This window comes from Euleptes europaea, chromosome 11 (assembly GCF_029931775.1).
Source record: "Euleptes europaea isolate rEulEur1 chromosome 11, rEulEur1.hap1, whole genome shotgun sequence".
Classification (NCBI taxonomy): domain Eukaryota; kingdom Metazoa; phylum Chordata; class Lepidosauria; order Squamata; family Sphaerodactylidae; genus Euleptes; species Euleptes europaea.
This window is the reverse complement of record NC_079322.1, coordinates 67,056,601-67,078,709: the sequence shown is the minus strand read 5'-3', so window position 1 is coordinate 67,078,709 and position 22,109 is coordinate 67,056,601. Positions and strand designations below refer to the sequence as shown.

Sequence of the window (22,109 nt, the reverse complement as noted above, 5' to 3'; positions counted from 1 at the left end):
GCAGGAACAAAACTGGGGACTTCATTCACTTAGGGTCAGCTGGACACAACCAAAGTCCCATCTGGCATGCATTCATAGCACTCTTGCCATTATAATTATTTTACTTAATCTACTTCATTTATATCCTGCCTTTCTCCCCAACAGGGACACGAAAGCAACTTACATCATTCTCTTCTCCTCCATTTTATCTTAACAACCTGTGAGGAAAGTTAGGTTGAGCTCGTGGGTTAATGGCCCAAGGTCATCCAGCAAGCTTCCATGGCAGTTCCAAACCTGGGTCTCCCAGGTACAACAGTCTAACCAGTACATAAGAAAGGCCATGCTGGATCAGACCAAGGTCCATCAAGTCCAGCAGTCTGTTCACACAGTGGCCAACCAGGTGCCCCTAGGAAGCCCACAAACAAGACACACACATGAACACATGAAGCTGCCTTATACTGAATCAAACCCCTTGGTCCATCAAGTCAGTATTATCTACTCAGACCGGCAGCGGCTGTCAAGGGTCACAGGCAGAGGTCTCTCACATCACCTACTTGCCTAGTCCCTTTAACTGGAGATGCCGGGGATTGAACCTGGGACCTTCTGCATGCCAAGCAGAGGTACTACCACTGAGCCACAGCCTCTCCCCTGAGGGACAACTGCAGCAGCATTGTCCTGCGTGTGTTCCAAAGCACCTAATATAATAGGCATGCTCATCTGATCCTGGAGACAATCAGATGAGAGAATCAGATGCACATCTGATCCTCCGGCCCCGAAGGGAGCTGACAATCAGATGCTCATCTGATCCTGGAATCAGATGCTCATCTGATCCTGGAGAGAATTGGAGAATCAGTACACCACACTAAGCTTACTGTCGGCTCCCTTCGGGGACAGAGCTGGCTTTGGTAACCAAAACTCCTGCCCACTGCATCACCCGATTCAACGCCTGAGGGGCTGCACCCTGTGGTCTCCTCCCCGGAGCTGTGCTGCCTCCAAACAGCTGAGCGTGCAGTCAGTCGTGGCTTGGGGATAACCACCGCCGACTCCCCATATGAGGATCCCGCAGTGTCCAATGCCAATGTGAACCACCGTCCCTGTGACTGAGGCCAAATGGGAGCATTAATGCCAAGCAGCAAGGTAAAAAACTAAAAACTAAAGGAAGAGGGGTTCCCTTTTTAAGATACCCAGTGGGAGAAAAATGAAGATAGATAAGCACAAAGTGGAGAAAATAGAGAAAGGGGGGGGGAGGAAAAACAGGAAAGGGAATATAAGCAACCTTAGAGCCCTGCCAGGAAAAAAGAATGCAGAGCTCTCTCTATTCCATGTGGTGGCGGCAGGCAAAGAACGGAAGGAAAAGGACACCCCCTAGTGGTGGAGATAGGAATTGCAATTGCCTCCAAGGGTCAGTGAGGGGGAGATGGAGCTGTCATTAAGGATGCCCTTGTCCTTCAGGTAAGAAGGGGCAGGATCAGGTATAATTTCTGCACAACCCCATCACGCTCACTTGAATTCAAATCCTCATTCTGATATGATACTTGCAGTGTGACCTCGGGCCTATCTCTCACTTAGCTCAACCGACCTCAAAGGGTTATTGGGAGAATAAAAAGGAGGGAGAGGACACGCAGTTCTGAACTTGGAAAAAGGCTGGAATAAAAATGTACTTAAAAAAAAAAAAAAACAGAAACCTGTGCTAGAACCTGTCCACAAACAACACTCTTGAGCTACCTGGGCTTTGTATCCAGTCCTGCTCAGCCCTGCCTTGGAAGTTCCTGTGGGCTCCAGTGTGTTTCACTTGGGTTTGCCCACAGGCCCTGACCTGGTTGGCCCAGGCTAGTCTGATCTCATCAGATCTCAGAAGCTAAACAGGGTCATGCCAGGTGAGTAGTCGGGTGGAAGAACACCAAGGAATTCCAGGGTCGTTATGCAGAGGATGGCAGTGGCAGAGCACCTCCGCTAGTCACTTTCCTTGAAAATCCTACAGGGTCTCCGTAAGTCGTCTGTGACTTGACAGTACTTGACACATACACACAAGCCCACAGGACACCCTGCAAGTGCACTGTGGGTTTAACCCACCAGGGTTTGTGTAGTTGTGGGATACTCATCTTCTGATGCCTTTGAGCATCTCTGCTGCTTTCCCCTTTGGGCATATCTTGTGGATTACAGGGTGCCCATGCTTAGGACCTTTGCCCAGCACACAGATCCATACCTAGATCCTGCCAAGATGAGCTCGTGTTTCATGCTCTACCTTTTCTGGCTTCCTACTTCTGGAATAATACACTTTTTATGTGTATGAAGTGGGGATTTAGAATATTTGTATCTTCACATGGACATTCTATTATCTGGTACACTAGCTACATATATGGCTACTATCCCGACTCCCTGAATGTGCTATCTCCCTTATTAAAAAATCTCTCCAGTTTCACTGTTTTCAAGGTCTCAGTACTTCTCCCGAACTTGCATTAGGAGCCTTGCCATTTTGTCAAATAACCTCTTGGGTTGCTGTTTGAGCACGTCACTGCCCGACTGGATGCACAGAGAGGTACAAAGCCTAAGCCAGAAGCTCTCAGCAGCAATAGGCATAAAAGGAAAAACTTCTTCCTTACACTCTGACCACCTCAGGGTGATTCTGGGCCAAACTGGAAAGTGGACACCCTTCACAGAGACATGCATTTAGGGCAGATGAGTCTTCTGACCACACTCATTAAACAAAATAGTTGGCTTAGGTATGAATCCTACCTGGCTGCCCTGTATTGGCATCCACGAGGGAAAAGCTTTGCTGGCTGAAATCTAACAAGAATTGGGATCTATATGGAAAAGGTCACATGGAGCGCCTTGAATACGGTTTGGTGGCCAGCCGTTAATGCATTGTTTCATTTTGTGGAAGCAACATTGAGGAATATGGAGCTTTCAAGTAACTCAGGCCCAGGGGCCATATGCGGCCCCCGAGGACATTTTTTGTGGCCCTCGGGAGCTCCGTGGCCCCGCCGTGGAGGCGCAGCACAGGGCGGCCCTCCCTGAGGGTGTTCCTGGGGCCACGGCTTGCAGGGGCGTTGCAGCGCCCTTTGGACCTCCTCTCGCCGACTGACGGCTGTAGGTCGGCAAGAGGAGGGACGCTTCCCCCAAGGCTGCCCCCTATCACCACAGCGTGCAGGAACGTCGGGGCACACTGTAAGCCCCTCTTGCTGCCTGTCGGCTGTTGAGCAGCAAGAGGGAGGGGCGGAATAGAGGCCCACGGCTCCTGGCGGCAGAGCATATGCACAGGAGCCGATCGGGCTTCGGGGGGCCTTTTGTGGACTCTGGGGGTGGGAAGGCATGGAGCCTGGGGCCAGGTCGCGTGGGGCCGGCAGATGTGTGTGTGTGTGTGGGGGGGAAGGCTTTTCTCTCTCCCTCTCTGTCTCTTTCTTTGTCTGTCTCCCTTCGTCCTTTTCTTTCTCCTCCTCTTTCCATTTCTTTCTCCCTCTCTCCCTTTTCCTCTTTCTCTGTTTTCCTTCCTTCCTCCCTTGCTGATCGACTGTGGGCTGCACCCCCCTGGTGCCTCGTATGCTCAGGCCCCCCGCTGGCTGCCCTCCCGCCTGGGGGGGAGTGGGGGCGCACTCCAGGCCTTCTCTGCATGGCCTCCCCTGGGGTTGCCAACCTCCAGATAGTGGCCGGAGACCTGGCAACCCTAGCCTCTCCCCCACCCACAGGGAGATCTATACCTGGTATGGCCCCCGAATGATGTTATAAATGTGCAAATGGCCCTTGGCAGGAAAAAGGTTCCCCACCCCTGAATTACTGCCTTGAACTAGCAGTAAGAAAATCATATTGGAAACTTTTCTGGTTTTATATGGCAGATTACTGCTGTTGCTCCAGAAGGTCGGACCAGAACCAACGGGTTGAAGTTAAATCAAAAGAGTTTCCGTCCAGACATTAGGAAGAATTTTCTAACATTTAGAGTGGTTCCTCAGTCAAACAGGCTTCCTCGGGAGGTGGTGAGCTCTCCTTCCCTGGAGGTTTTTAAGAAGAGGCTAGATGGCCATCTGTCAGCAATGCTGATTCTATGACCTTAGGCAGATGATGAAGGGGAGGGCACCTTGGCCATCTTCTGGGCATGGAGTATGGGTCACTGGGGGTGTGGGGGGGGAGGGTAGTTTGGAATTTCCTGCATTGTGCAGGGGGTTAGACTAGATGACCCTGGTGGTCCCTTCCAACTCTATGATTCTATGGATGTCGAAATTATGCTCCTCAAAATCAGACGCTAACTAGTTGAGCGTCAAGCATAACTGGAAGTTGAGGGCTTGCTGCTATTTTATATGCTCGATGCAAATGGTGAAAAAGGCAGGAAAGAAAGAAAGAAAGAAAGAAAGAAAGAAAGAAAGAAAGAAAGAAAGAAAGAAAGAAAGAAAGAAAGAAAGAAAGAAAGAAAGAAAGAAAGAAAGAAAGAAAGAAAGAAAGAAAGAAAGAAAGAGTCAGTATACGGAAGACTTCTGTTTGCTGTGGAGGCACTTTAGAAAAGAGCTGGTATCCAAGGTGGACACCTAGGTCACAATTCAGAACAGTTGCTAAGTTCCCAGATGGGTGGAAAATGCTAGCCAAGGTTTACGATACTTACTAGATGAGAACTGTCTTTAACTTCTTGTACTTGCTGCACCTGCGGTTCAGCCACAACTTTAGTGTCCTGATCAGAAGTCATGAGCTGCCTACTTTCTGGCTCCTCAGAGAGAACTGTGTTGATAAGCTGCAAAGTAGAAAAACAAACAAACAAAAAGAGTCTAAGTCACAAGGGGCGACAGATCAAATTTAATATCAAGCAACAGTTAGCAGAGAACACTAAAAAAAAAAAACCCTATGTTTGTACTAGATCTTTCATAAAAAGGCATCTGATTGGGTCCTCCCCTTGAAAACTATTCCTAGCCTCACTGGCTAGGAGATTCCAGGTTTCCCAGTGAACAAGTTTGACAGCTATGCTGGAAATTCCCAGTACAGCTGGAAATTCTAGCTGCCACTGTGCTTCTAAGTAGTATATTCCAACTGCTGTGTTCTGTTTCCTGTATTTAGCAGGATTCATTTCCTCAAAGTTACTCATCTGAACAACAAGAAGCAACTTCTTCGGTTGTCAAGTTGCCAATAGCAAGCTTGGAAATGGAGAGCTGACTGTTCAGCCATGCCAATGTAAACTTTTTAAAGGTAACGTAATGCCCACCTCATAATACGCAACAGCGAGAGCTGACAAAGTGCCCAGTTCGCTTCATGGAAACAACCAGCACTTGCCACAAAAAGTGACTCGCTTACCTGCAATGTCATCCAAAGAAGAGTTAAAGGTAAAGGTCCCCTGTGCAAGCACCGGGTCATTCCTGACCCATGGGGTGACGTCACATCCCGACGTTTATTAGGCAGACTATGTTTATGGGGTGGTTTGCCAGTGCCTTCCCCAGTCATCTTCCCTTTACCCCCAGCAAGCTGGGTGCTCATTTGACCGACCTCGGAAGGATGGAAGGCTGAGTCAACCTTGAGCCGGTTACCTGAAACTGACTTCCTTTGGGATCAAACTCAGGTCGTGAGCAGAGCTTGGACTGCACTACTGCAGCTTACCACTCTGAGCCACGGGTCTCTTCTAATTTCCTAGAAGGGAATGGGTTTAGAAGGGTATAACTCTATGCTTGATTAGTAAGCAGTGTGTATTCCCAGGTTTCTCTTCACCTTTGAAAAGATACAGTATCCTTCCTGCCAACGCTATAACTCCAAACCAGGAGAAGGATGTTGCCATTCACTTATCCAAAGCCTGATCTGTGAAATTAAGTTGAAAATGACTTGACTTCTAGATTCTAACACTCCTGAAGTCCATCAAACTAGGTCACAGAATCTGCGTCACTCTCACAAATTTCTCCTTGGCTATCTAAAGGCAAGCATAACCTCTCACAGATGTCATACACACATATGCATACACTGCTAGTGTAGAGGGCACGCTTGGTTGGACCTGGAGATCAGATCCTTGCTCCACCATTAATTTGCTAGCCACAGTCTGCCTCAGTTTTCTATCTGTAAAACAGTACTGCTGCCATCACACCCTTCAGCGCTGTCACAAGTATTAAATACTGAAAAGCACTTTTTCTGGATCAAAAAATGTAATATAAAAAACTGAGGAGCAACAGGCTAAATACATGCAGGCCGAGGCTGACACCTATTACAGCTGGGAATTACAGCTCTTAGATATTTGCAGTGTCGCTAATATTAAACAGCTGCATTCCACACATAACATGCATTAACTATCTTCCCCTATGATTCCAACGAGCTCACATAGAGCTAAGCTCCTTCTTAAGTTTCCTTCTCGGAAAGGAAACAGCAATTTTCACAGCTCCCGGGCTTCATCAACAAATATTAGTGAGCTGCAGGAACGTATCCAAGCATGGAATTAGGCGATGAATTGCTATGACAACATACCGTGAGATATGCTAGAGCGCAGTGTAAATACCTTAAAACCCTTTCAACCAAACTGCTGCGTGTGCAGCAGAAGAGGCATGCAGAAAAGCATGGGCTTGCGCCGGCCCCAGCAGATCTCACAGTGTGGGCATACGTGGGTTGCACATAAGCCCTGCAGGGCGCGCCAAAAAGAAGGGGAAAGACTGTAAGATCGGAACACTTAGATATACACACCCGCGTAGCAGCTAACATACGCTCCCCACCTCACATAGGTGATCGCTGAATACCAGCAGCATGTGAACTAGCCCGTTTTAGAGCCTTAACAGATCCCTCTCCCTGCAAATGCTTGAAAGGCCTCCTCTTTAAATGTAACTATAAAATCCAATTGAATAAAACAGTTCTCCTAAGATTTACCATCTAATCTACTTCAGATCTTATACAATGAAAACTGTAAATCTGGCCATGACTGTGGCTGTCAGCTCTGACAACTTGCATGCGGTTTTTAAAAACAAAATTAAGATTTTATTTCTTTTACCTCCCCCAACCCCAAGTCAATCGGACGTGTAATAATCCAGCACACGGATAAATTAGTGAAAAGTAACTTAAAACATGGTTGTATATTTGGCCATTGGCTTGGAAAGGACTGAATGCAGGTTCTTGAGTAACAAGTACCAATTAAAACCGGTGCATTGGGGGAGGGGCTTTCCCCCATAAATTGGCCACAATGATTGTTGTTTTGATCACATCCAGGTTTGTTGTTTTGATCACATCCAGGTTAGATTAGTGTAACGCTGCCTTTGAACACTATCTGGAAATTTCAGCTGGTTCAAGATGTGACAGCCTGGGTAGGATACACCGGGATTATATCACCCCGCGCTGAAAGATCTGCACTGACTGTTCCATCTGTTTCCAGCACATTTCAAAGTGTTGGTTCTTACCACTAAAGCCCTAAATGGGTTGGTAGCATGGTGTAGTGGTTAAGAGCAGTGGATTGGAGTGCCGGAGTCTGATCTGGAGAACCGGGTTTGATTCCCCACTCCTCCACGTGAGCGGTGGAGGCTAATCTGGTGAACTGGATTTGTTAGGATAATCCGGTGAGCCAGTTTGATTCTGCCTTAAGTGGTAAAGTCGGCATATAAAAACCAGCTCTTCTTCTTCTTTGGGGGAAGGAGAATTTTGAAGGACTACCTCCTCCTATACTGCCCAACTTACCAGTTAAGATCCTCCCAACAAGCCTCGCCCTCTGTGCCCACCTGCCTTCAGAGATGAGGTGGGTGGCAGCCAGACTCCCCCTCCCCCCCTCCAGTGGTGGCACCTTGCCTGTGGAATGCCCTTCCCTGCAAGGCACACCTGAACCCAGCAATACTGTCTTTTAGGTGCCCGGCAAAACCATTTCCTTTTACCTGGGCTTCTAATTTAAAAGGGTTGGGTTTTTTTACGGTTTTTAGATTCTGCTTCTAGCCTGAGATTTGCTTTCCGCTAATAAACGTTTCATGCTCTGCCTGGGTTTTTAACACTGGCCTTTAGCTTGTAAGTTGCCTCAAGGACTCTCACGAGAGGCGGCACAGAAATCTTCTAAATAATAAGAGAAGCAAACTGTAAAAATACTGCAGGCTACTTCTAAAAAAAACCTCTAAAAAAAGAAAGAGTTCATACACAGACTGAGTTCACGTAAAAGATCTTTACTTCCTTCCCTTCCCTTCCAGCCACCTCCAAAAAGTTGCTCCTTTTATAACCACTACACCACGAGCCAGCGTAGTGGTAAGAGCGGTGGAGTCTTATCTGGAGAACCAGGTTTGATTCCCCACTCCTCCACATGAGCAGCGAAGGCTAATCTGGTGAACTGGATTTGTTTCCGCACTCCTACATACGAAGATAGCTGGGTGACCTTGGGCAAGTCACATTCTCTCAGCCCCACCTACCTCACAGGGTGTCTGTTGGGGGGAGGGGAAGGGTAGGTGATTGTAAGCCGGTTTGAGTCTCCCTTAAGTGGTAGAGAAAGTCGGCATATAAAAACCAACTCTTCTTCTTCTCCTGAGGATTTGGGGAACTTTGGGGGGAGGGAGGAGGCTCTAGCACAATTGTGTGTCAACTCACCCAAGAAGTGATTTGTGCCGATATCCCCTCCCCACACAGTGCAGCCACCACCCCAGGAGCAGCGCTTCCAGGAGTGATGGAGGAAAGACAACATCCCGCTGTGTGACCTCGCCCCACTGGATCCAACCCTCATAGTTTTGAACACATGAACATGCCTTATACTGAATGAGACCCTTGGTCCATCAAAGTCAGTATCGTCTACTCTGACTGGCAGCGGTTCTCCAGGGTCTCAGGCAGAGGTCTTTCACATCACCTACTTGCCTAGTCCCTTTAACTGGAGATGCCAGGGATTGAACCTGGGACCTTCTGCATGCCAAGCAGAGGCTCTGCCACTGAGCCACGGCCCCTCTCATTAATATAAACCCCCAACACCTGTTTATTCTTTGGTGAAAAGAATCTGGCGAAAGGCTGCTGAATCTTCCCGGTGTCTAATTACCGCTGCCGTTTCCAATCCCCCCTTCTTAAGATATTTCCCTTCACAATCAGAGCTGCTGTGTAGAGGTAAACATCCTGCCAGCTAAAGCCTTTTTACGTTAATAAGCTACTGAAGAGGTGCCAGCGCCTCTTTCATTCTCCAGAACAGAGCTCACCGCCCCTCTGCCTAGGGATAAAACACCTCCCCTGAATAGGAAGCGCTACGCCAACAATGCTTATTCTCCCTTTTGATCTTGGCACTTTTGTGTATTATTAACAGTCCTCATTACACCTCGGATGGCTAGCAGGCATCTGTTTTCAGTTGCTGCAACTACAGCTGAAGCCTCTGGGAACGGCACCACAGCGTTGTCATTTCCAAGACAATGCAATAAAGAAACCATTAACGGCATTTCAAAACCAGTAAAAATGGTAAGAACCAAGAACTTTCATGTATATCCCAGGCTGGTGGGCAAAGATACAGCTATTTATTCCCACGGCAGCCATTTGGTGGCTTCACCCACCGTGCTGGGTCAGAACTCCAAAGGTGCCCGCAAGCTCAAAAACGTAGACCTATATAACATTTTCAAAAATATATTCATGGCATGAATGATACTAATTTTGTCCATAATTAATATGCTATACTGTAGATTATAATACACTATTGAGGAATAAAATGTTTTCAGTGTTTAACTTGATATCCAAATATGCTGCTAGTCCTGTGACTACATGAGTTTGTCCAAATAATCTATTTTTATTTACTACAAAATTTCTTTTCTGTTTTAAACTTTTATTTTTACTCTCAGATGGAAAATACTAAAGTTTGTCAGAGCTCATGGCTCTTTCTCTACTATTGGCTACATTCACAATTTTACTTGTAGAAAGAAAACTAATGCATTTATTCTTCTAAATTTCATACATATGTCAACTAGTATAATTTTATACACCAAGTTACAAATCATACATTTCACACTTCTAAAGCAGCAAGTTCAATTTGGTTTTGATAAATAGGGCATGTATTTCAGTTTTTTCCCTTCAAGAAAATTTCATAACTTTGCAAGAAAAAAAAAGATCTTTTTCTCCATAGATATGGCCTTGTGCAGAAGGAAAAAATGCCACCACCACCCCAGCATGACGCAATTTCTTAAAAGCAAAAGAATTTGCACTTGATTTTGCATAATAGCAAGAGACGAACCAATACAGAGGAAATACAGTAAAATGTAAAAGGCGGAGAGACAACTTATTAGCTCAGCTTTTTGGCAGCCATCATTTCACCTTTGTCTCGTTTGCACAAGGAAGTCTTACTACACCTACACCTCAGACAAGGTTTTACTGTACCTCCCTCAGACAAACCAAAAGGCTCTTATCAGCACTGCGCTTTGATATGGCAAATTGTATGCAGACGCTAGAACAGGTGATTCACAACAGATGATTCATGTATTTGCTGGTGCAGCAGCCAACAGTTTAAGACTGGGTGTAGCACATCACTGTGTAACACTGCTATGGCGTGGCAAGGTGCTCCCAGTCAGGGAAGCATTGAGCACCCATGTGTGTACGCCAGCGACCGCCACCCTTGCAGGGTCAGGCATACTACCCCCATGCAACAGTCCCTTGCATGCTGAACTCCAGTGAAATGAACTGGTGGATATAGAAAGTCCCACTTGTCAACATACGGTTAGGGCAGCCACATACTTAGCTAATACCAATACAAGCCTAAGTACTCAACATTTAGAAGAAATTGTATATAAAGATAGCCAGCATGGTTAATAGAGTTGGTTTGGAGCGGTGGACTCTGATCTGAAGAACCGGGTATGATTCCCCACTCCTCATGAGCGGCGGAGGCTAAATCTGGTGAACTAGATTGGTTTCCCCACTCCTACACACGAAGCCAGCTAGGTGACCTTGGGCTAGACACAGCTCTGTTAGAGCTCTCTCAGCCCCACCTACCTCACAGGGTGTCTGTTGTGGGGAGGGGAAGGTAAGGTGATTGTAAGCCAGTTTGAGTCTCCCTTAAGTGGTAGAGAAAGTCGGCATATAAAAAACCGACCCTTCTTCTTCTTCTACATCAATGTCAAAAGGCTGGAAGCATGGTAAGAGACGCCTTCCCCCAAAAGCACAGTCAGGCCACTCCAGGTTGCTTCAGCTACAGGTACGAATATGAATGGCACGCACGAATGAAAGAAAACAATAGCAATCACAGTACTTCATATAAATACACCTGTCGTGCATGCTAAAGTACAAGCAAACAAAGATAATCAACTTCAGAAAACAAGCCAGGAAAAAGGTTACTGCCTAGTAAAAAATCTCAAGAGTAGCTTCCTTCTGTAAATTACTACAGCATGCATTCATAAATATGACTACACTGAGGAAGTAGGCAGAGCCAATAGGAGGTTACCGTATCTCCTCTTTCACTAGAGATACATTTCGCAGTTGCCTTTCAAGTGTCAGTCCCCTTGCCCACATTTACCATTAGGTGGTTCACAAAAAGCCCATCTCATTTTCTGAGGCCAAAACGTACAGTTTCATGAGCCCCAAGAGTATTTATGCAAAAGGCCCCTGTTTGTTCCATTGTTACCAAACCACAGATCAAACGGATGAATTTGGATACCACAGGGGTGTGTATGCGTGCACATACTCATATGGAGAGAGATGGACACACAAAACCTCCTGTACAGCTGCATAACTGCCAAGTCTTCTCCACAGCAGCTCCTATCCTTTGGAGTAGCACGCCAAAAGAGGTGCATAGGTCACATTCCCTGGCAAGATTTCATACAACTGTCTTCTTCCAGTAGGGAGTTCTTTGGGAGTTAATTTGTTGGTTGCTGGTTGGTGTTTTTTTAACCGTCTGTATATTTTGGCTTTAAGAATCTTTCTGTGGGGCTTGACAGGACTTACAAATTCAATTATCTGATGATTTGCAGGTACAGGCAGAGAGCCAGTGTGGTGTACTGGTTAAGAGCGGTGGTTTGGAGCAGTGGACTCTGATCTGGAGAACCGGTTTGATTCCCCACTCCTCCATGAGTGGTGGACGCTAATCTGGTGAACCGGGTTGGTTTCCCCACTCCTAACACACGAAGCCAGTTGGGTGACCTTAGGCTAGTCACACTCTCTCAGCCCCACCCACCTCACAGGGTGTCTGTTGTGGGGAAGGGAAGGTGACAGTAAGCTGGTTTGAGTCTCCCTTAAGTGGTAGAGAAAGTTGGCATATAAAAACCAGCTCTTCTTCTTCTATCCCTCATCCAGACATCCCATATCCAGACTGATATGAAAACCGCACCCTTTGAGCCGACAAGTGGACAGATCCATGCTGCCCGTTTTCAATGTTTCCTCTCACCAAAACAAATAAAATACAGTGTATGCTGCATTGTAGGTGGAGAATGAAAGCCTGCCGTTGTTAGTTTGTTTGTTGTTGCTCTTGTCTGACAGCTGATACAGGTATTCTGGTGAGATAATTACACCTTTGCTTTCTGACAGTTCAGTGTACACAAAATTATTAAAAAACATTGTTTAAAATGACATCCAGGCTACGCGTATAAAGTGTATATAAAACATAAATGAATGTGGGTCCCATCCCCAAGATATCTCATTATGTATATGCAAAAATTCCAAAATATTCCAATATACGGAAAGATCCGAAATACGGACCACTTCTGGTCCCAAGCAGTCCTGATAAGGGACATTCAACCTGTAAATGTTTCATTCTTTGGGCGTTGCCTTTTGGTCTTTTATTTTAAAAAATTATTAACATTTCAATAAAACGAACTTTTGTGGATTCTGTGGTTTTATTTTGATATTTGGAGTAGGAGGATCAAAATAAATGAATCTATTAAATGCACACAGTCACCCATATTGAAAAACAGCTCTCAGTAGTTAAACTGAAAAGTGTTGATCAAGTGGTAAAAACCTTGCTGGTGTCAAAACAAGGATCCCATTTCTTTTACATGGAACGTCTGGGAATTGCTTTGTTTAATTATTCTAAAACCTCTGGATATTCTAGCACTGCTAAATCCCACCTGCCTCGAGTAAAGGTCAAATTTATGATAAGTCACCAACGTTTGTCTTGTGGGATGCGACTGCCACACAGTAAGCCTACTCTTGTTATCCCAGCCGCTGGCATTAGTTACTCCATGCTCAGTCTTGGCAGGAACATCAACTGCTTCTGGTGATCTGGCTGGGCATCCAGTTCTAGTTCATCCTTGGCCTCTAGTTAAAAGAAAATAGGAAGAGACCTATTTGGCTGCTTAAAGGCCCTTTCAGGAAGGGAGAAGCTACCAAAGAAGCAGCCAGTACTTGTCACTATATGGAAACTGTGCTTTTAGAAGCTACTGGAAAACTCTTATTAAAATAACTCATTGTACAGCTATTACGTCCATTAGCAGGCTAACAGCTATGATGTTTCTACAGCTGGAATTTTAAGCTATGGAGACTTCCAATAGCGTCTAAAAACACAGTTGCAGTAACCAGAACCAAAGGGTTGAAATTAAATCAATAGAGTTTCCGTCTAGACCACGGGTCGCAAAAGCGCGGCTCCCGAGCCGCATGCGGCTCTTTGAGCCCTTGAGTGCGGCTCTTTCCAGTCCCACCCAGCTGGCCGGCGGGGGTTTGAAGCGCTTCCTGCCCCTTCCACCTTCCCCGAACTTCCAAGGGCCCTCCTGGTTTCCAGCCCCGCCCCTTTCCTCTCTGGCGGGTGGTCTGGTCGGGCCGTCTGGTGTCTGTCTGGGCCAGTCTTCCCGCCGGCCGGCTGGCTCGAGAGCTACCTCCCCCCAGGGCCGCCTGGTGCTGGAGCCGTCGGCGTCTGCGCACCGGCCCGCTGGGGTGTTGCCCTGCCCCGGGTCACTCCTGGCCTCGCCTCTCAGCCCCGGCATGCTGGCCGGGAGAATGCCTTTCCGGCCCGCCCTCCTGTCGGGGATGGCTGTCGGGGCCCCTGTCCCTCGCCCCTCCCTGCTCGGCCCGGCATCGCAGCTTGGCTCCGTCCACGCAGCGCTCCCGCCACGTCGCCTGATCCCTGGGCTCAGAGGTAAGTGGGGCGCGGGGCCCGTCAGTGTCCACCCGGGGCAGTCCTGGGTCGGGTCTTGAGGGAAGGTAGGAAGGAGCCCAGGCGGCGGCGAGGAGCAGGAGGTCTTGGATTTGCCACTCAGATGCACATTTTCCCCATCCAGATTCTCAAAACTCTGCATGGGGGTTATTGGCCATTTACGAATGGGAGGTTTTGCATTGGATTTGCCACTCAGATGCACAACTCAACAATAAGCCCCCCTGCAGAGTTTTGAGAACGCAGATGGGGAAAATGTACAGTGTTTGTCAGTCATTGTCATGATTTAATTTTATGGATGCCTTACTTACTTTTTTCCCTCCTCAGAGGCCATGTCTACCCACTGGCTTTCTTGGCGGTAGACCTGGACTCCGAGGAGGGGGAAAAGTCCCCCTTCAGAGGCCAGGTCTACCAATTGGCTTCTATGGGCCTCTGGAGGCCAGGTCTACTGCCAAGAAAGCCAATGGGTAGACCTGGCCTCCCAATGGGACTCAGCAGGAGGCCAGGTCTACCAATAGGCTTTTATGGCTGTAGACCAGGCCTCCGGACGGGGAGGGGGAAATGGCAGGGGCTTACAATTTAATTTTTATCAATAAAAATATCATTATTAAGTATGATATCAAGTTTTATTCAGTGTACCTATAGTTAATTAAGACTTAAAACTTTAATTAAAGTTTATTAAGTTAATAAACAGGGTACCTACCTATATAGTTTAAGAAATTTGGCTCTCAAAAGAAATCTCAATGGTTGTACTTTTGATATTTGGCTCTTTTGACTAATGAGTTTGCTGACCCCTGGTCTAGACATTAGGAAGAATTTTCTAACAGAGCGGTTCCTCAGTGGAACAGGCTACCTTGGGAGGTGGTGAGCTCTCCTTCCCTGGAGGTTTTTAAGAAGAGGTTAGACAGCCGTCTGTCAGCAATGCTGATTCTATTAACTTAAGCAGATGATGAGAGGGAGGGCATCTTGGCCATCTTCTGGGAATGGAGTAGGGGTCACTGGGGGTGCGGGGGGAGGTTGTTGTGAATTTTCTGCATTGTGGAGGGGGTTGGACTCGATGACCCTGGTGGTCCCTTCCAACTCTAAGATTCTATTCTATGATTCTAAGCGGCTGCATTACATTGACATAGTTCCTTACAATTACACCGACAGCTAAAGGGATGCTTCCGAACTACCTGAAATAATATCAACTTAACCCTGAGAACATGAAGAAAAAATTCTGGATTGCGTTTGCACAAGTCACACATTTATTTGGACACTGCCAGAGTCCACCAGACAATAGAGCTAGCTGCAGCGGGAACAAACAATTCAACAGCTTTGTGGTATGGCCCAACAAGACTCAGCATTTTAGCTGCATAGCAACAAACACGGTCACATGGCCCCGCTACCCTAGCTCAAAGGTCAAGAAGCGGCTTCCACAGAGGATTTTCCCCTTTTCAAAAAGAAAAGCACATTTTAATGTTAGCTTTGCTCGCTGGCCTGTACAGCAGAAAGCCTTCTCAACCACAACCCGAGACTGATTTTAAAAGCTTTCTGAAATGTGTTACAGCAGCAGCAAGCGTTCGCTCATGGGCTCCGTGAATGTTTAGAAACCGAGGAATTTCAAGCTTCATTCATTAGACTATTTCAGCCTACATATATAATCTTGGTGGAATGCAGCTGAAGCAATGCCCAGATTTTTTTGGGGGGGGGGGGGGCTTATGCATATTCCTTACTAGTCCAAACTACAGACTAGAGAAATTCCAGGCAGGTGGCACCATTTTAAACGGGGAATGAGCAAAGCTGCCATCCAGACCCAATTCATAGAATGTAATCCTGCTGTCAAGAACTCAAGTACTAGGAATTAAAAAACAAACTGGGGACTACCTATAAGGAAATAGAATCGTTGCGGAAAGTGTCAGGAAAGTTTTTCCCCCTGTTTGCAAGCCACAAATACTCTTTGGAGCTTAGTATAATCCACAGAGCCTTGGATACAGGGCTCAATCTCGGGGGGGGGGGCATTCTCCACCTCCTTCCACACTCTTGTACAAATGCCCACAACTACCAAATGCTTTGAGATCTGCCATTTTCTTCTCACGCCAGGTCTTTACGCTTTCATTGTTACTCTGAGAAATATTCTACAACCGCCCATACATCTTCGCCAGTCATAACGATGCAAGTGAACGTTCATCAGCTTCATGGATTCTTGGTGGGTACCACAGAGAAGCCTACTCGCATTTCAAAACTTCACTTTGCCCCAATGACAGTCAGCAAATCACTTAGCAGTTCCTTTCCCAGAAGAAGAAGAAGAGCTGGCTTTTATATGCTGACTTTCTCTACCACATAGGGGGAAATCAAATTGGCTTACAATCACCTTCCCCTCCCCACAACAGACACCCTGTGAGGCAGGTGGGGCTGAGAGAGCTCTAACAGAACTGTGAGTAGCCCAAGGTCACCCGGCTGGCTTCATGTGGAGGAGTGGGGTTCAGATTAGAGTACATCGCTCCAAACCACCGCTCTTAACTACTGCACCACGCTGGCTCTCAGCTATGCAGTTTGAGAAGACATAAGTATGGATGAACAGAGGGCTTTTTTTTTAAATCCTATCAAGTGAGCATACATAGGTTTTCTCCCCTCCTCAGTTTTATCCTCACAACAACCTTGAAAGGGAGGTTAAGATGAAAGTGAACTGGGGCTTAAGGTCAGCAAGAGTCATGGCTGAGCGGGGGATTTGAACCTCACCCTCCCTCATCCCAGCAAAGCATTTGAGCCGCTACACCACAATGACTCTCAGGTTTTGTTTAAACAGCTGCCAAGCAGACAGGCAAATGCCTCTCCACACCAGGGATGTGCTATCGCTGTCTCAACAAGGCTGTGGGGAAAGACCCTTTTTATCATGGTACCTCCAACTCACATTCAGCCAGTTTTTAGTTAGTGATTTGGGTGTTGTCCCATCCCCGCCCATTCCCCCGCCCCCCACATATGATACCTTTTACTGTTCGGAGGTTACTTTCAGAACACGGTGGCTAAAAACATATTTTAATTCGTTAAAACATTTAGAAACAGATTTTTTTTTTAAGATGCAGCCAAAGGGATTATCTTTAGCTTGAAAATGAAATCTGAGCTTAATGCAAACCATCTCTTTAAACTGAATTTATGATACTCCAACGAAAATTTGCTTTTTCTTTGCGAAGAAAAAAAGAGCTATGGGGGAAAACCGTGTTCCTGGTTACCACACAGCACAATAGCGCAGCAAGCCTCCAAATAGCGAAGCAAGACACCAACGGTCATCCACTGACCAATATGGCTGACCTTTTACCCAGGGACGACCTGCCAGGGGCACCAGCCGGTAACCGCACCTACCTACCAATCAAAGAACATGCAAAATTTCACCTTCCATCTTTCAGAGAACAGTGATCTGTTCAGGAACCACCAACAGCCTTTTGCTTCTCATGAAGATTACTTTTCTTTGAGGGCAGGGCAGTCACATGATGTATGTGGGGGGTGCAAAAAAAGAAAAGAAATGCAAAACAGAGAACTGGAATGCAGAAATACCTTTGAGGGCTGATTCCAACCAGTAGCACCAGTTTAGGAAAGCCTGTCAAGGTGACAGGTTATAAAAGAGGACCTTATTTGGGAATCGTGGCTATTATCTAAAAATAAGCAACACACTGTAACTTATTTACAAAACATAAAAACAGTAAGCTTAAATTTTTACAAAACATAAAATAAGCAACATACAGCCCATGCCTCAGCTGATGGCGTAGGGGAACGGCAGGGAAGAGGCAACGTTTAAACGGAAATATTCGAAACCAAAGGAGTGGAATACTTACAAAACAAGACAGAAGTGTTTGGCTCCTGCGGCCATGCCTAAAGCACACCTCTGTATTTAAATATCATAACCTTCAACTATGCAAGAGGAATTGCAGCAAAGGATTTAAGAACCATTTCCAGGAACCTCAATGACAAAACTGAACTTCAGACTTATTTCTAAAGTTGCATTGTGTAAGTGTGGCAATACCATTAAGCATAGGGCACAGGAATTATGGCATGTTACAACATTTTGGCTGGGCTGAAAGTGCAGCGTGAAGCTGTTTCGCCCCACAGCACAGATACAAACACTGTCTAAAAAAAGGTTGCCTTTGAATCTGGTCTCAGCAAACCTGAATAAAGTAGCATTTTCTAAATATGAAGTGGGGGGGGGGGGGAAAGATGCTTCCGCCCCACAGATACTGCAACATAACTTGCAGTGCAATCCTACAAGTGTTAATTTGGCACTCCTTATACAGGTAAAAAGAACAGAGCTTGGGACTAGCTTTCCCATAGTGCCTTTCTTTGAATCCTCTTGGAACTGAGCCTCTTTGCTCCAGCAACCAAAGGCGAGGGCGAAGCAAGAATGCCAAATCTATTCTCGTGTTTGGCTTAAACCAAATCAACTCTGATGGCAGTCCTTTTTAAAAGAGGCTTTCTTTCTCCCCCCCCCACAAGAAGCGTATTTATTTCCCAGCAGTACAAGTTGTAGTTTCAGCAACAAATGCTACAGCTTAACGTGACTGCCGTCTCCCACACAAAAAAGACCTATGATCATTTGAGACAACAAGCAGCTGGATATATTATAAAGTGAGCATTTGGGGTTGATGATTTTTTTCAGTTTTGCTTTTTGTAATAAGCTTTATACCAGCACCCCCCCCCCCCCCCGCGGTATAAATAATCACGCTCTTTTGGCAAGCACAGGCTGGTGACTCATCAGTTTTATTCAACGGTCATTAGCAGCAAGTTTCTGCTGTGGGGCAACATGGGAAGATACCGCAACTCGAACTCCAGCATGGGTGATGGTTTCAATAAGGCTCTGATCAACCAGAAATTCCTAATGAGCTGATTATATTAACATCTGCTCTTGGTGTGTGTGTGTAGGGGGGAGAAACACAACCATCAACACTTCAAGGAACTGTGACACAGCAACAGTCTGGTAACTGTAAAATGGAAACCTTTGCTACATTCGAGGAGCACTATAAGTATACAAGGAACATGACTCTTCGGTGAAGCTACGCTGACTTCTGCTCTTCCCACAATACTTGGAACAGGGATTGCATTTTTACATACTGCTGAGCTTCCTCCCAAATCTGCTCCGCAACAAAAAAAAACCTACGCTGTTACCCCATCGTGAAACTGAAGAACAAAAAATTACTCTCCGCTTAGAACTGATGCACTGAAGGAGGACATTTCTGAAGCGAGTTGCTTACTGTGGGAGCTTTCACATGTGCTAAATAATGCACTTTCAATCCATTTTAACAATCATTTGCAAGTGGATTTTGCCATTTTATACAGTAAAATCCAGCAGCAAAGTGCATTGGAAGTGGATTGAAAGTGCATTATTTGGCACGTGTGAAAGTGCAGTCAGTCTTTCTGGTTGGCTGGACCCCACCTCAAACAGGGTGCAGTATACTCAACAAATACCACCACTATTTTCTTAGTCGTTGTCTTCGGAGTGAGAAAATATGAGGAAGATATGAACAACAGAAACATGGTTATTCAAACTTTTCACTGCACAACAGGGGGCCCCACTTTTGGCAATTTTATTAAAATGTATATCCCACCTTTCCTTGCAAAGTGGGACCCACGTTGCAGATTGGGGATAAAGGGGCAAAAATCATGAGGAACTGCCACCTTTAATTGCATGAAAATGGTTACATGAATGCTGAAGTTCTTCTGACAATTCCCTGGCTGATGTTTCAGAACCTGACAGCATGACAACACACCTGAGCTCACAGGACGATCCTCCCCACCTGCGCGCACCTTCCCAAATTGGTTCCAGTGAGACAGGGGCCCCCCTTAGAGTGGCTTTCGCCCAGACACCAAGAGGTTGCATTTAAGGAAAACTGAAACACCTCCTCACCAGAGGAGGAGTGTACGCTGCTAGCACCGTGGAATCTTAGTATACAAGATGGCTTTTCCAGTTAAAGTGACTCGAGCTTGCTGCCAGCCCAGAGATTCACTCATTTCCGTGTTTAAACTCCTGCACAAAATAATCTTAAAAACCACACTTCTTCCCAAGAACAGCACAGACTACTGATTGACCCAGTAGAAATTTTGTGTGTGAAATTTTCCACTGCCCCCAAACTTCTTTTGGGGGGGTCCCCCAACCATCAGAAGCAGTATTTCAGGGGGCATTTAGGGGATTGCTGCAGGAGGGGGAAATGGGCAAAAATTACTCCCCTCCTTGAGAATTTCTAAACTGGATCCAAGCCACTGTCCCCTAAGAGATCATGTGGGAACCCAGCAAAGGAAGAGAGGTCAGGAAATCATGTGGGAACCCAGCAAGGAGAAGGGAGGTCAGGAAAAGAAGAACAAGAGTTGGTTTTTATATGCCAACTTTCTCTACCACTTAAGGCAGAATCAAACTGGCTTACAGTCACCTTCCCTTCCCCTCCCCACAACAGACACCCTGTGAGGTAGGCCTCTGCCGCTCATGTGGAGGAGTGGGGAATCAAACCCAGTTCTCCAGATCAGACTCCGGCGCTCCAAACCACTGCTCTTAACCACTACACCACGCTGGCTCTCACCACAAGATCGTCATGTGCATCAATCAGAGTAGACTCCTCGAGATGCATGCTGCCTGATTGTGCATAAAGCCATATGGTCTTAATGACGTGATGTAGAGAAGGACTGAGTATAAGGATAGCTGCAATGAATGGGAGCAGGTGACAGCAGTGAACCCCTTGTCTGCCACAGAGGCATAGGGGCTTGCTTTCCAATACGATTGTTGTATGGGACTGGCAATCAGCATGAGCAGTAAAACCTGTTACCGTGTCCCCGGTGCAATATCTCAGCTGCACCTGGACTCCTCCAAGGTAGTCTGGCATCTATTTCTGTGCAAAGCATCAGCCAGGAACCATGGGCAGGCTATGTCTGCACATTTCCAGTGCGCGATGACACTTTCTGCATTCCTCCCCTGCCCTGGTATGTTCACTGGTATCAACACCAGGACTGCCAGGGATTCCACAATGATGCCCTGCGCTCTGCCTCATTCCTCTGTGCCCAAGTTGGGTGTATAGTTAGACAACTGCTCCCAAGTGCGTGAGACGCCAATTCTACTCTAGCTCTTTCTTCCGTTTTGCAGCTGATTGGCCAAGAAGTGCATGCCGCCTTCTTGGAAGCAACCCCCTGGATGGCCTCTGAATCGGTGGCCAATTTTTCTACAAGGGTGCCTTTCTGCAGTTATAGAATCATAGAGCTGGAAGGGACCACCAGGGTAATCTAGTCCAACCCCCTGCACAATGAAGGAAATTCCAAACTACCTCCCCCCCACACCCCCAGTGACCCATACTCCATGCCCGAAGATGGCCAAGGTGCCCTCCCTCTCATGATTGCCTAAGGTCATAGAATCAGCATTGCTGACAGATGGCCACCTAACCTCTTCTTAAAAACCTCCAGGGAAGGAGAGCTTACCTCCTCCCAAGGAAGCCTGTTCCACTGAGGAACCGCTGTAACCATTAGAAAATTCTTCCTAATGTCTAGATGGAAGTTAAGCTGTGACAGAAGAGCATCCCGTAAGTGTGCAGTTCTGTGTGCCTTTACTGCTCCCACAATATCTCCATTCTTTTTGATCAGCAAAAGGCTGGTGCTCCATAGCACCTTCCCCTAGAGGTGTGAGGTCCCCGCCAATGAAATTGTTTTTTTGGAAAAAGCCTCCCCCAGGCCTTCCCTCCCAATTTTTCCAATGGAACAACTGGGAAACTTGAAGGCTGAAAAGAAACTCCCATGAAACAAATTTCGGAGGGCAGCCATGTTGGTCTGCAGTAGAACAGTTAGGTTCGAGTCCAGTAGCACCTTAGAGACCAACAGGATTTTGGAGGTATAATCTTACGAGAGTCAAAACTCCCTCCATCAGTTACCTGACGAAGGGAGATTCGACTCTCAAAAGCTTATACCCTCAAAATCGTGGTCTCTAAGGTGCTACTGGACTCAAATTTAACCATCCTAAGCAGCATTGTCTTTTAGAATGAGTAAAATGCTTCTCAAAGCAATGTTTTTAATATTCAAGATGTGTAGCATGAAAGAACACTGAAAACAACCTCTTATACTATAGACATATAATACTCAAGGTTTTAAAAAAGTGTTCTCAGTGTTATAAAGTTAAGCGTAATATCCAAACATGCTGGCAGCCCTACCTTTTGTGACTCTGAGAAACTTTCTGTTCAAATAATACACT

General features: G+C 46.4%; 1 protein-coding gene across 2 annotated transcripts in view; it reads right to left on the bottom strand.

Moving 5' to 3' along the window:
• The window catches only part of LARP4B (La ribonucleoprotein 4B), a 74,229-nt gene that overhangs the window by 39,580 nt on the left and 12,540 nt on the right, over positions 1 to 22,109 (bottom strand). For both annotated transcript variants that reach the window (XM_056857275.1, XM_056857277.1), the window contains exon 2: positions 4,571 to 4,696. In XM_056857275.1, coding sequence (XP_056713253.1) covers positions 4,571 to 4,651 — 81 coding nt within the window. In that variant the 5' untranslated portion in view covers positions 4,652 to 4,696. The remainder of the gene's footprint in view (positions 1 to 4,570; positions 4,697 to 22,109) is intronic.